This window comes from Carcharodon carcharias, chromosome 13 (genome assembly GCF_017639515.1).
Source record: "Carcharodon carcharias isolate sCarCar2 chromosome 13, sCarCar2.pri, whole genome shotgun sequence".
Lineage (NCBI taxonomy): Eukaryota > Metazoa > Chordata > Chondrichthyes > Lamniformes > Lamnidae > Carcharodon > Carcharodon carcharias.
The window spans coordinates 85722878-85738192 of record NC_054479.1 but is presented as its reverse complement, the minus strand read 5'-3'; the positions used below and the strand labels follow the sequence as shown (position 1 = coordinate 85738192).

The following is a 15315-nucleotide window of genomic DNA, read 5'->3' as shown; positions in this document are numbered from 1 at the left end:
GATACTTACACTAGAAATTGGTTCCTGTCTATTGAAATGTTCTCAATTAATTTGTATTCCAAATAATTTTCAGAGTCAATTTCATGAAACATCTGCCTTTGATTATAATTGTCTGCAGCTACACTATATTGTTACTCAACCCAGAAAAAAACAGAATGAAGTCCTGGGAGAAACAAAAGTCTTATTTAGGTCTTAAATAGACAGAAACAAACAGGTGTCTAGCTCATCTCAATCTGCCTTCAGTGGTGGAATTTACTGTAAAGTAATAGTGAGTCCTGTGTCTATGGGTCGTGTGTGTGTGTGGGACTTAATTGAATTAAAGGCAGCTGGTCTGAAGGCTTTGATTATCAGAAGATAAGGTAGGTTTGAAATGTCAAGTAGGTAAGTTTTAGAATGTGAGGTATAAAGGGAACATTTACATTTTTAAATAAACCAGACTAGCTTGAAGGAGTAGCAGTTCAGTTCAAAATAATTAAAACTGTCTCAAAGCCGATAAGAATGAGAAGAGATTAGAAAATCTTATTTTAAAATTTTATTATGTAAACACAGTAAACACAGCATGGCAATGAACTGTTAAACAGGTTTGTTGCATTCCATGGTTGTTAGGGACTTCACTTTAGAGTGCAAGACTGCTTTTAAACAGTTCAAACATGAAAGTATCACATACGATTGAAACCATTGGGATGCATCAGTAGCTGAGGCAATTCCAGAGATGAAAGTCCATTATCTGTCTTTTGGGGGATTAGGTTTAATCCTCCGCCTGTGGTACCTTTAAACAAAAGGGAGACAGTTTAATTCCTTCGCCACGGATCAGCAAACTATGCATATACACATAACATGTTCTGACACTTCCATTGTTAAACCTTCTCATTAATGATTCTTATAAACACTAAACTTCCATTAACTGAAAACAGTATGAGTGAGTAAAGCTAGGCGGATGGTTTTTAATGTGGAAGTGTAAGATCTTCCACTTTGAACTAAAATGGATCAGAATATTTTCTAAATGGCAATAAGAAGCTAGGAACTGTGGAGGAGCAAAGAGATTTAGGGTCCAAGCAGAGAAATCACTAAAAGCCAGTGGATAGATACAAAAAGTTATTAAAAGGCTAATGGAATGTTGGTCTTTATTTCAAGAGGGCTACAAGTTGTGTTACTATTGTACAGAGCACTGGTTAAACTCCTCTAGAATACTGCATTCAGTTCTGGGCTGCATACCTGAGAAATATACTGGTCTTGGAGGGGTTGCAGCACAGATTCACCAGAATGGTACCAAAGCTAAAATGGTGAAATTAAGAGGAAAAAGTTGCAAAGACTATTTTTTATTCTCTCAAATATAGAAAATTAAGGTGATATAATTGCTGTGTTTAAGAAAATTAAGAGATTTGATAGAATAGATGGAGAGAAACCATGGGAAAGTCCAAAACAAGGGGATATAACCTTAAAATTAGAGCTAGGGCTTTCAGGGGTGTTGTTTAAAGCACTTCCTCACACAAAGGGTTTTAGGAATATGGAATTTTCTCTCCCAAAAAGTTGAGGCTGGGAGTCAATTGAAAAATTTAAAACTGAGATTCATAGATTTTTGTTAGATAAGGGTCTTAAGGGTTACGGAGCAAAGACAGGTAATTAGAGTTAAGATTTGGATCAGCTATGATCTAAATTAAATGGTAGCACAGATTTGGAGGGGACTGAATGACCTCCTCCTGCTCCCATGTTCCTATATGACTGATCAATAAAAGATCAAAAGAAGAGTAGTACAATGTAGTTCAAATTTGTGGAGTGAATAAACTGACACCAATGGAAGGCAAGCCAGAGCTTCCCCTTACAGCACTATTAGGATGGGAAGAGGAGCAGGAGTTACAAATATGTGAGCTTAGTCTTCTCATATTGGTGTGCAAAATACTCTACTCACCTGCAAGAATTGGGCTTGATTTCTACAGGTGAATATGGCTTTTAAGTTTAGATGTGGTTTTATTAAATATTTCTCAAATACTGAAACCAAACATGTTTGTGTGAATATTCCACTGAGCTGCATAAATAATACTTACTGCCCAACAGGATACCAGCGGTGCTTTGTTGTAAAGAACATTTTACTGAGTTCTTCAATTGTAGGGGCCTGTTTATCACGCAACACTTCTTTATCCAACCTGGCCTTTAGAACCTGGTCATGAGTCTCCTCTTTGTTCTCTACAGGGGAAGGTCTTGAAATGGGCTGCAAAACAGAGTGCAAATCGAATCTGGGAATGGCCATCATCTTAGTTTTAACATTTGGCCGATAAAGGAGTAGGTTACAAGTTGCTTTATTGATAAAAAGAACACAAAAGAAATTGCAAAGACCATTACTCAAATACTCAGGTCTCTGTTGATCCTATGCCTTTAGCTACCAAGCCTCATTCTTGAATTCCCTCCCTAAATGCCACATTTTCACTTCCGTTTCTTTCTTATTATTTATTCCTTTGAGTAAGATTTTGGTTATCCCTTTGGCTCATGACCATTCTTGTCTGATTATGCTTCAATAAAGCTGTGGGACATTTTTGGGTTATAAATACACGTTGTAAATGTTGCTCCATAGGGTTCCCAGGACGTGCACAACAACTTGAGCTGGTCACCTATTTTCCCCACCGTCCCTTTGAGAGAAAGCATCCCCTCTTGGTTTCTTCCCAGCAGAGCAGCTGTTAACAGAATTCACCATATGGGGAACAATGGTACTGAGACAAGGAGGCTCTGAAACTTGAAACCATATTAAGCAATGCAGGAACTAAACACTGATAGAAACATCTGTTGCACACTTCAATGCAGAGAAAGTTAGAAATATGAGAAATTGACATTTATTTTTCTCCAAATGAAGCTGCAACTTCAGTCTCCAAATGTAATGTTTTGTGTTCAGTATATTTATCCCCCCTAAAATAGCCAATACTCCTTTGCTTTCACCAGTGTTGTATGGAGCCCATTACACCACAAAAGGCAAACAGCCAGACTGACCACTTTCAGATATCTACCACAGCCTCCTTGGCTGGTCTGCTGGGAAGCGAACAATAAGATGTCACCAATGACATACCCATTCAGAGGACAGAAATCAAGTACAGCATGTCAAACGTGCATCCTCCCAGTCTTTAGCACGAGATATTAATACTTCAGAGCACCAAAAGTGAGAAGGGTCTCCTCTATTTCCTGTTTACTATTGTCTGATTACAACAATGGGACAAAAATACATAGATTATTGTGTGTTTGGCTCATTATGGTACATCGTGATTAAAACTCATCTCATCAGGAATGATTAATGAGCACCCAGTAATACTAAGCCTACAAACTGTGTCAAAAATATACGTAATTGCAACATGAATTCTGCAACTCAGACTTCCACAAAAACCCTCAATGTGAGAATCCATAGAATGCTCAGTTCTACCTTGGTGTGTTCATACGGGATGTCCACTGATGGGTGGTAACAGACTATTGTCTGCCCATCTGATGTCATTGCAAGTTCAACTTTGCTGTCAAAAGATGGAAGCTGTTTCAGTAATTGACTTCAAAAGCTGCCATACATGGATGTGATCAATCAGGAATGTAGTTACTCACCAGTTGTAATCATTGGGAAGAGCAGCATATGTAGACTTGTGACAAATACAACCCCCATCTCCACCTGCACAAAATAATACGGCTCAGATTTAGTCACTCACACCATTATCACAAAGACATCTTCATTCAGTATCTTATGATTGTGAAAAAATAATTTTAAAGAAACAAAATATTGCATTTCTCTAGTGCTTTCCAAAAACAAAAAAACTACATTTGGAGACTGAACGTTCAACTTCATTTGTCTTTATAGCCAATGAAGTACTTCTGAAGTGTATACACTGTTGCAATGTAGGAAATGTGGCAGCCAAGTTGAGCACAGCAACCTCTCACAAACAGCAACATGATAATGAGGTGATGATGTTTTTGCTTGAGGGATAAACATTGGCCAGGACACCAGGGTTAACTCCCCCTGCTCCAGAGAATATAAATTCAAACCCATCGTGACAGTTTGAGAATTTAAATTCAGGTTTAATAAGGCTGCTGTCAGTAAATGTGACAATGAAACAGATTGTCATAAAAACACAACGGGTTCACTGATGGCACTCAGGGAAGGAAACCTGCAGTTTTTACCTGGTCTGACTTTTATATGACAAAGCAATTGATTCTATGTGGCCCGTCAAGTCGTCCCCCCACCCCCCCCCCCGTATAAAACTGCTACCTGCAGTTCAAAAAGGTGGCTCACCACCACCTTCTCAGCGCATTTGTGTACTGGCAATAAATGCCGGCCTTGTTAGCAATACCTACATCTCGAAAATGAGATGTAGAGAAAGAGAATGTTGGAGAAGAGAACATCAAATAACTGTGTTAGAAATAGCAAGATCTTTTTAACCTATATTAACAGTCAGGGCCATTAAAGACTTTTTGGAGTTGTTGTAAGGATTTCTCAGGGCAGGTTTGGGGGTCTCCAAGGAAATGGCAAGGTTTCAAATGGTTACTTTGCATCGGTCTTCACTGGTGTTGACGCTGAAATAGAAATTGTCAAACTAAATGCAGATATAGGTCCTGGCTTAAATGAGGAATCTTAAAACAGACTTCTGGCCCTGAGGACATTAACTTGAGGTGGGGTTGCCAAACCTCCAGGATTGGTCTGGAGTCTCCAGGAATTGAAGATCAATCTCTCACACTACTATGTGAAACCCTGGAGAAAAATCATCAAGATATTAAAAAAAATGTTTTGTCATTTCCTTTGGACGTTTCTCTTTACCAGATATAAAAATATTGAAAATGGGAAAAAAGGCTGTTTAACACACAGTCAAGCATCATTCAATTTGGTAATGAGTCTTTTTGCTTTCCAATTGGCGTAGGAAGGCAGTACGTCACAAGGATGGATGTGTTGGCTGACTAATCACTGGAGTGTGGGGCAAGTCATGCAATTAAACCTCTAGGAATAAAGTTAAATGCAGTTGGCAACCCTAACTTGAGGGTGCTCAAAGATATGGGGTATTTGCTGTGCTCCCCTTGCTCATATATTTAACTGCTCAGAGACTTAGTGCAATGTATTGTATTGGACATTTTAGAAGATGTCCAGGCTGTGAATCTAAGAGAAGAAACAGGAATGCCAGCAGAACAGGAGTTTAACAGAGGAAGTAGTGACATAGTGGTATTGTCACTAGACGAGCAATCCAGAGCACCAGAAGTGGGAATGTTTGCTGATGAATGCACAATGTTCAGCACCATTCGAGACTCCTCAGATACTGAAGCAGTTCATGTCCATATGTAGCAAGACCTGGACAACATTCAGGCTTGGGTTGATAAGTGACAATAAAATTTGTGCCACACAAGTGCCAGACAATGACCATCTCCAACAAGAGAGAATCTAACCATCTCCCCTTGACATTCAATGGCATTACCATCACTGAATCTCCCACTCTCAACACCCTGGGGGGGTTAACATTGACCAGAAACTGAACTGGACCAGCCATATAGATACCATGGCTACAAGAGCAGATCAAAGTCTGGGAATTCTGCAAAGAGTAACTCACGTCCCCAAAGCCTGTCCACCATCTACAAGGCATAAGTCAGGAGTGTGATGGAATACTCTCCGTTTGCCTGATTAAGTGCAGCTCCAACAACACTCAAGAATCTCAACACTATCCAGGACAAAGCAGCCCACTTGATTGGCATCCTGTCCACCACAATAAATATTCACTCCTTCAACCACTGATGCACAGTGGCAGCAGATGTAGTGCAGTAACTCATTAAGGCTTTTTCATAAGCATTGTAAAAACATGCAACCTTTACCACTTAGAAGGACAAGGGTGGCAGATGCATTAGTACGCCACCACCTGAAAGTTCCCTCCAAATCACACTATCCTGACTTGGAAGTAAATTACTGTTCCTTCGCTGTCACTGGGTCAAAATCCTGGAGCTTCCTTCCTAACAGCATTGAGGGTGTACCTACACCACATGGACTGCAGCGGTTCAAGAAGACAGCTCACCACCACCTTCTCAAGGCAATTAGGGATGGACAATAAATGCTGGCCTAGCCAGCGACATCCACATCCCACGAACGTTTAAAAAAGAGCAAAGGATGGAATAGATAATTGGTTTGGACACAGAACAGGAAGGGGGAATAAAGTGGCGGGGACCAAGGAGAGGAGGAATGATAAATTAGACGGGGCGGTAAAGCAGCACATTACCACTAAAAATGTGAGGGAGAAGGGAATAGAGGGCTATGCTGATAAGAATTAGATGAGGAAGGATGGGAGGAGGCTCAAGTGGAGCATAAACAACAGAATAGACTGGTTAGGCAGAATGGCCTGTTTCTATGTCGGCTATTCTAAACAATTCTATGTAATACATGCATGTGACTGAACGGCTGAAGAATCATCTATTAAAAAAACTATCCTGTACAGCAATGAGTTGCTGATAACTATCTACAACTTGCATTAAATCATGACAAATATGTCACAGATGCCTCATTTATAGTGGAGAGAAACTCCATTTCAATCTATATTTCAATACCAAGGTGCTGCATAGACACTAAGTTATTGCTTTAACTGCCTGGCCCCAATTATGTTTCCTTCATTAGACACCAGTCATACTCCACCTCAGCTGCTCACCAGGATGATTCACAGACCCTTTGGTTCCTTGAGTGATGCCGAAGCCAATCGCATCCACCAACAACCATTTTTGCTCCCAATCCTACTTTGTTCTGTTCCCTGATCTCTTCTCCCATTATATTGCTTCGATGTCATTTTCTGCTGTCCTTCGGTTGAAGAATCACAGTGTACCTTTCCTCCTGGCTCCATATGTTTTCATAGTTCACCTCAAACTCTCACTTTCCTTCCTCTCTTCATTATAGGGTTCTCTCTTGTCCTCACCTTCTATAGCACCGACTCCTGCCAGATTGATCCACCCAAAAGTCTCTTCCTCTATTTCCCTTCACAATACACTCAATCTTTCTTCAATCACTGGTTGCCTTATCACTGGTACGTATTCCGATATGTAGCAACCATGATACTTGAATGTTCTCCTCTTTCCGCCCACCAGAACCCCAAAAAGTGAGTTATGGTTATACAGAAAGAGGCTACTCAGCCCATCAAGTCCATATCCGCTTCTTGTAGAGCAATTAGTGAGTCCCATTCCCAAACTATCCCTGTAGCCCTACAAATTTACTTCCCTCAAGTGCCCATCAATTTCATTTTGAAATCATTCATCGTCACAGAAAGTCAACATGCAAGTACAGCAAGAATTAGGAAAGCAAATGATTATTTTAGCCTTTAGTACAAAGGGATTGGTGTATAAGAGTAAAGATGTCTTATTACTATTGTATAGGGCCTTGATAAGACCACACCTAGTGTACAATTTTGGTCTCCTTACCTGTGGAAGGATATACTTACCTCAGAGGGAGTATGCCAATGGTTCAGTAGACTGATTCCTGGGATGAGGGGAGTGTCCTATGAGAACACATGTAGGCCTATATTCCCTAGAATTTACAGGAATAGGAGGTGATTTTATTGAACAAAAACAGAATTACCTGGAAAAACTCAGCAGGTCTGGCAGCATCGGCGGAGAAGAAAAGAGTTGACGTTTCGGGTCCTCATGACCCTTTGACAGAACTAGGTGAATCCCAGGAAGGGTTGAAATATAAGCTGGTTTAAGGTGGTGGTGGTGGGGGGTGGGGGGGTTAGGTGGGGGGAGAGAAGTGGAGGGGGGTGGTGTGGTTGTAGGCAAAAGCAGTGATAGAAGCAGATCATCAAAAGATGTCACAGACAGCAGGACAAAAGAACACATAGGTGTTGAAGTTGGTGATATTATCTAAACGAATGTGCTAATTAAGAATGGATGGTAGGGCACTCAAGGTATAGCTCTAGTGGGGGTGGGGGGAGCATAAAAGATTTAAAAATATTTAAAAATAATGGAAATAGGTGGGAAAAAGAAAAATCTATATAATTTATTGGAAAAAACAAAAGGAAGGGGGAAGAAACAGAAAGGGGGGGTGGGGATGGAGGAGGGAGGTCAAGACCTAAAGTTGTTGAATTCAATATTCAGTCTGGAAGGCTGTAAAGTGCCTAGTCGGAAGATGAGGTATTGTTCTTCCAGTTTGCGTTGGGCTTCACTGGAACAATGCAGCAAGCCAAGGACAGACATGTGGGCAAGAGAACAGGGTGGAGTGTTAAAATAGCAAGCGACAGGGAGGTTTGGGTCATTCTTGCAGACAGACCGCAGGTGTTTTGCAAAGCGGTCGCCCAGTTTACGTTTGGTCTCTCCAATGTAGAGGAGACCGCATTGGGAGCAACGAATGCAGTAGACTAAGTTGGGGGAAATGCAAGTGAAATGTTGCTTCACTTGAAAGGAGTGTTTGGGCCCTTGGACGTTGAAGAGAGAGGAAGTGAAGGGAAAGGTGTTACATCTTTTGCGTGGGCATGGGGTGGTGCCATAGGTGGGGCTTGGGGAGTATGGGGTGATGGAGGAGTGGACCAGGGTGTCCCGGAGGGAACAATCCCTACGGAATGCCAACAGTGGGGGTGAAGGGAAGATGTGTTTGGTAGTGGCATCATGCTGGAGTTGGCGGAAATGGCGGAGGATGATCCTTTGAATGCTGAGGCTGGTGGGGTGATAAGTGAGGACAAGGAGGACCCTATCATGTTTCTGGGAGGGAGGAGAAGGCGTGAGGGCGAACTTATCACCCCACCAGCCTCAGCATTCAAAGGATCATCCTCCGCCATTTCCGCCAACTCCAGCATGATGCCACTACTAAACACATCTTCCCTTCACCCCCACTGTTGGCATTCCGTAGGGATCATTCCCTCCGGGACACCCTGGTCCACTCCTCCATCACCCCCTACTCCCCAACCCCCACCTATGGCACCACCCCATGCCCATGCAAAATATATAACACCTGCCCCTTCACTTCCTCTCTCCTCACCGTCCAAGGGCCCAAACACTCCTTTCAAGTGAAGCAACATTTCACTTGCATTTCCCCCAACTTAGTCTACTGCATTCGTTGCTCCCAATGCGGTCTCCTCTACATTGGAGAGACCAAACGTAAACTGGGCGACCGCTTTGCAAAACACCTGCGGTCTGTCCGCAAGAATGACCCAAACCTCCCTGTCGCTTGCCATTTCAACACTCCACCCTGCTCTTTTGCCCACATGTCTGTCCTTGGCTTGCTGCATTGTTCCAGCGAAGCCCAACGCAAACTGGAGGAACAACATCTCATCTTCCGACTAGGCACTTTACAGCCTTCCAGACTGAATATTGAATTCAACAACTTTAGGTCTTGACCTCCCCCCTCCATCCCCATCCCCCCTTTGTTTCTTCCTCCTTCCTTTTGTTTTTTCCAATAAATTATATAAATTTTTCTTTTTCCCACCTATTTCCATTATTTTAAAATATTTTTAAATCTTTTGTGCTCCCCCCACCCCCACTAGAGCTATACCTTGAGTGCCCTACCATCCATTTTTAATTAGCACATTCGTTTAGATAATATCACCAACTTCGACACCTATGTGTTCTTTTGTCCTGCTGTCTGTGACATCTTTTGATAATCTGCTTCTATCACTGCTTTTGCCTATAACCATACCACCCCCCTCCAATTCTCTTCCCTCACCCAACCCCCCCACCCCCCACCACCACCACCTTAAACCAGCTTATATTTCAACCCTCCCTGGGATTCACCTAGTTCTGTCGAAGGGTCATGAGGACTCGAAACGTTAACTCTTTTCTTCTCCGCCAATGCTGCCAGACCTGCTGAGTTTTTCCAGGTAATTCTGTTTTTATTTTGTATTTCCAGCATCCGCAGTTTTTTGTTTTTATCTCAGTGATTTTACTGAATCTGATCTACAAGGGAGTCAAGGATTATGGGAGGCAGTTAAGGCCACATCAGATCAGCCATGATCTTACTGAATTGTGAAACAGGCTTGAGCGGCCTGCTCCTATTTCTTCTGATCTGATGAAATACAGAAAATTCTTAAGGGACTTGAGAAAGTGAAAGTAGGAAGGATGCTTCCCCTGCCCACTTCCTCCAACCTAATTACAGTGCATTTGATGTTTATGATGCATATCCTCTACATTAAGATAATCAACTCCTTGACTGGTACGAAGTCTGAGATTGGAGTTTCTCTTTCTTCTTGCCTTAAAGGAAACGTGCCATCGACACATCACTTAAGTCACTGAAGCGCAATGATGGCACAAGATACAAAATACTTGCTGTGCAAGTTGCAGCGTGCTCATCTAACCATGTCTCGACAAAAATATTCTGTACAAGATTGAAGACTTGTGGGTTCCATGTAATTTTCTTACAAAAGACAATGTTGAGACCAGAGGACTCCCAAGATGGTAAGTATGTTTCTTGCTGGCCTTGCAGAATGATTTCTTGACATTCTATTGTTTCACATGGGTGACCAGTCCTGGAACAACAGTGCAAATTCCAGCCTCTCTCCACCCTGACCAGTGCAACAAAGGACAATGACTACTGAAAGTTGAACTGATGAATGCCATATGCACAGGTAATTGTGAGCAACTATGAGGACATTGGTGATCATTAAGCCTGCCTGCCCCTTTCTGGGTGATGGTTGAAAGGATGGGCTTCATGGCTGTTTTAGTGACCAATAATCTTTCACTTCTGCATCCGAAGTCGCAAATAAAATGAAGCTAGAACCTTCTAGCCACTCATTCACTCCTCCCTCTAATTTGCATATCCTCCTGCTGCTTCCCTTTGCTCCACTTCTTTTTAAATACCGTGCCTCTCACATTCTGAAGCATCACATTCTATATACCAATGAAATGTTCTCGAGAAATGTCCTATCCACAGATGTCGACTGCCTGGCTTCTAACGTTTTACTCCCCCATTTCCCAAAGTTTGGCACCTACCCTGAATCAACATCACCAACTGGCTGGGGTATGTGTGCCCCCATGCTGTGGACAAAAGGATGGGCGCACTCACACATTATGTCATGCTGTGAGGAGCCCCTACCATATGCTGTTCAGTGAGGGTTCAAACCTGCAATTATCTCTTAACTGATGACTAATTCAGAGGAAAAGCACAGACACGATGACCGAACGGCCTCCTCCTGCACTGTGTGATTCTGATAGGCGGGAGGTTGAAACCGAATTCATCCTTTCTTGCATACGCAAAGGACTCATAAAGCATAATTGTGTTGGCTACAGACCATGTCCGTTAAGAAAGTCTTTATAGTCTTCTGCATGTTAACAGCAAGTCTTATTAACTACTTGTAACTATATACACATATATAGTAAAAAAGTACAAACACTTATCTAGCCAACATCACACAGACTCTAGCTCTGGCTCATGTGCTTTCTTACATCACTGCATGGGTGGTACTGTACTCAGTCCCATTTTAACCCTGTACTTACCAGACCCTTATGCTACAAGTATCTCTAACCCAATTTTTAAAAAGCATTTCTCAATATAGGTAACATTGGAAAGGCAGCATTTATTATCCATCCTCAGTTGCCCTCAGAGCACTAGGAGCCAACCACATAGTCTGAGATTAGGATCGCATGTAGGTTAGGCCAGGTAGAATGGCAGCTTCCCTTCCCCAGAGGGATATCAGTGAACCAGTTGTGTTTTTACATCTTTCCTGATCATTCATTCAGTTACTCAGCCACAAATGACCAGATCTTTGAATTTGATATCACAACTTGTCAGAGGGACTTATACTCCAATGGATCATATTTAGCTTAGTTTAATGGAAGGATGGTTTTACTCAGGATTCTACTGTTATTTGGGGCGGTTACACAAATGGTTTTCTCACAGTCAGAAATCTTCCCAAAAATTTTGAACATCGAACAGTGGAGAAAATTCTCCAATAGAACATTGGATAATGATGGCAGAGGCTCCAATTTCTTTCCATCACATGGCTGACCAGGAATCTCTCCCGCTCTTACTGCATGCCATTGGCGTGTGCTGGAAGGATTTACAAGTTGGAAAGCTGGCATTTATTGCAAGGAAAATGGAACATAAAAGTAGGGAAGTTTTACTGCAGCTGTACAGGGCCTTGGTGAGACCAAATCTGGAGTAGTATACAGTTTTGGTCTCCTTTATTGAAAAAGAAATAAATGAGTTAGAAGCAGTTCAGAGAAGGTTCACTCAACTCATTCCTGGGATGAAGGGCTTATCTTAAGAAAGGTTGAACAGGTTGGACCTATACCTGTTGGAGTTTAGAAGAACGAGGGGTGATCTAACTGAAACAGATAAAATCGTGAGGGGACTTGATAGGGTGGATACCAGGGTGGTCTCCCCTCTAGTGGGGGAGAGTAAAACTGCATACAAACATACGAATTAGGAGAAGGAAGAGGCCACTCAGCCCCTCGAGCCTGCTCCGCCATTCAATAGGATCATGGCTGATCTAATTTTAACCTCAACTTCTCATTCCTGCCTACCCCTGATAGCCTTTCAGCCACTTGCTTATCAAGAATCTATCAATTTCTGCCTTAAAGGTATTCAAAGACTCTGTCTGAACCACATTTTGAGGAAGAGAATTCCAAAGTTTCACAACCCATTGAGAGAAAAAAAATCCTCATCTCTGTCCTAAATGGGTGACCCCTTATTTTTAAACAGTGACCCCTGGTACTAGATTCTCCTACAAGAGGAAACATCCTTTCCACATCCACCCTGTCAAGACCCCTCAGGATCTTTATATATTTCAATTAAGTTACCTCTTATCCTTCTAAACTCAAGTGGATACAAGCCTAGCCTGTCCAACCTTTCCTCATAAGACCATTCCAGGTATTAATCTAGTAAACCTCTTCTGAACTGCTTCCAATGCATTTACATCTTTCCTTAAATAAGGAGACCAATACTGTACACAGTATTCCAGATGTGGTCTCACCAATGCCCTGTATAACTGAAGAATAACCTCTCTACTCTTGTATTCAATTCCCCTCACTATAAATGATAATATTCTATTAGCCTTGCTAATTACTTGCTGCACCTGCATACTAACCTTTTGTGATTCGTACACTAGGACACCCAGATCCCTTTGCTTCTCAGAGCTCTGCAATCTCTCACCATTTAGATAATATGCTTCTTTTCTATTCTTCCTGCCAAAATGGACAATTTCACATTTTCCCACATTATACTCCATTTGTCAGATCTTTGTTCACTCACTTAACCTATTTATATCCTTTTGTAGCCTCCTTGCATCCTCTTCAGGACTTACTTTCCTACCTATCTTTGTGTCATCAGCAAATTTAGCAACCATAGCATTGGTCCCTTCATCCAAAACATTTATTTAAATTGTAGAGTTGAGACCCCAGCACTGATTCCTGTGGCACACCACTCATCATATCCTGACAACCAGAAAATGACCCATTGATGCCTACTCTGTTTCCTGATTGCTAGCCAATCCTCTATTCATGCCATATGTTACCCCCATACACCATGAGCTTTTATTTTCCACAATAAACCTTTGATGAGGCACCTTATCAAATGCCTTCTGAAAATCTAAGCACAGTACATCCACCAGGGGACACAGTTGAAGAATAAGAAGCCTCCCTTTTAAGGTGGAGAGGAGGAGATTTTTTTTCTCCCAGAGGGTCGTTAGTCTGTGGAATTCACTTCTCCAGAAAACAGTGGAGGCTGGGTCACTGGACTTATTCAAGGCTGAGTTAGATTTTTGATGGACAACAGAGTTGAGGGTCATTGGGGGCAGACAAGAAAGTGGAATTGAGACCACAACCAGATCAGCCATGATTTTATTGAATGGTTGAGCGTGCTCAAAGAGCTGAATGGTCTACCCCTGCTTTCCCAAGTTGATAATAACCTGTTATGAAACGTACCTTTCTTACCCATCAAATCCTGGAGGGAGACTTGTAGCTTCTACACTACCACTGCGCTACAAGATCTCCATCAACCACTCACTGTATAAAAAAAAGTTTTCTAATGCCGCCTTTGGTTCTTTTGCCAATCCCCCTAAACGTATTCCCTCTGGTTCTTGACCCTTCCACCAAAGGGACTGTTTCTATCTACTCTGTCTAGACCCCTCGTGATTTTGAGCACCTCTATCAAATCTCCCCTCAACCTTCTCAAAGGAAAACAATCCCAGTTTCTCTAATCTACCCAAATAACTGAAGTCCCTCATTCCTGGAACTCTTCTCGTAAATCTTTTCTGTACTCTCTGAAGCCTTCACATCCTTCCTAAAGTGCGGTCTCTAAAATTGGGCACAATACTCCAGCTGAGGCCAAACCAGTGCTTTATAACGGTTCACCGTATACTCTCTCCTCACTCTCACTGATAAACTTAAATTAATAGTCTAATGTCACTGATTCCCCAACAGGTGAAGCAATTTTTCACTATCCATACTATCAAAACTTGCGTAATTTAAAATCTCTAGTAAATCTTTTTTAACCTCCTACGTTCCAGTGAAAACAGTCCCACATTTAGACGTCTCACCTCACGTCTTTACTTTCTCACCCTAGCTTCTGATGAATGAATTTTAACCCCATATTCAGATGTTTGACCCCACGGACAATGAGTTTGTAACTTCCATATTCAGTTACTGTTTGACCCCAGGGATGGAGAGTTTTTAACTCACATATTCAGTTACTGTTTGACCCCAGGGATGGAGTTTTTAACTCACATATTCAGTTACTGTTTGACCCCAGGGATGGGGCGTTTTTAACCCCATATTCAGTTACTGTTTGACCCCAGGGATGGGGAGTTTTTAACCCCATATTCAGTTACTGTTTGACCCCAGGGATGGGGAGTTTTTAACCCCATATTCAGTTACTGTTTGACCCCAGGGAAAGCTGAGTGTCTGAGCTTCCATGATGTGCGGGTCGCAGTGGCCAGTGGAGCCTGTGCCCTGACACTCAGATCGCGCTATCTTCCTCCGCAGTTGTCGGTACCTCTCACGGCCGCCGCCGCTCCGGCCCAAGTCACCAAGCGGCCGAGTATCGGATTCACTAACGACCATCCCGCTGCCAGCGCCATGTTTCTGCCGGCCGGAATCGGAACCCAGTGCCTGCACAAACCGGTCCGTTAGAAACCTCAGCTCGGAACACAGGTTCCCCTTCATGGTGATTGTCCCGAAAAGGGGGAGGAGCAGGAAAACACCGCTTCCGGACTGTGGGGGGCTTTATAACAGATTATCCACTGGGTTAAAGAAAGAGGGGGGGGGGTGGAATGAGGCTGATTTGGAGAGAACAATAGAACCATAGAAAGCGTTTACAAGAATGTTGCCAGGGTTAGAAAAGTGTAGCTACGAGGAGAGATTGGATAGGTTGGTAAAAACAGAAAACAGCGGATGCTGGAAATCCAAAACAAAAACAGA

The 15315-nt window shown here is 42.4% G+C and overlaps 1 protein-coding gene across 2 annotated transcripts; it reads right to left on the bottom strand.

The window, feature by feature from the left end:
- Positions 1–517: 517 nt before the first annotated feature.
- Positions 518–15057, bottom strand: mrpl42 (mitochondrial ribosomal protein L42). Of its 2 annotated transcripts, XM_041202053.1 has the most exons (6): positions 14891–15057; positions 3574–3637; positions 3404–3488; positions 2046–2209; positions 1216–1275; positions 518–769 (listed from the first exon to the last, which is right to left on the bottom strand). In XM_041202053.1, exons 1-6 carry the CDS (start codon positions 14973–14975, stop codon positions 724–726), a joined length of 504 nt encoding a protein of 167 aa, XP_041057987.1. In that variant the 5' UTR covers positions 14976–15057; the 3' UTR covers positions 518–723. The 2 variants fall into 2 exon arrangements, with proteins under 2 accessions (XP_041057987.1, XP_041057988.1); XM_041202054.1 differs by lacking the exon at positions 1216–1275 and having other exon boundaries at positions 14891–15051.
- Positions 15058–15315: the final 258 nt, after the last annotated feature.

What these genes read in the sequence shown, in the direction of transcription:
- mrpl42 (XM_041202053.1), bottom strand. Translation starts at nt 14,975, where the DNA reads ATGGCGCTGGCAGCGGGATGGTCGTTAGTGAATCCGATACTCGGCCGC. An exon ending in AGCGGCGGCGGCCGTGAGAG is followed by an intron (nt 3,638 to 14,890) that starts GTACCGACAACT and finishes TATTTTGTGCAG; the next exon opens with GTGGAGATGGGGGTTGTATT. An exon ending in CTTCCCAATGATTACAACTG is followed by an intron (nt 3,489 to 3,573) that starts GTGAGTAACTAC and finishes ATCTTTTGACAG; the next exon opens with CAAAGTTGAACTTGCAATGA.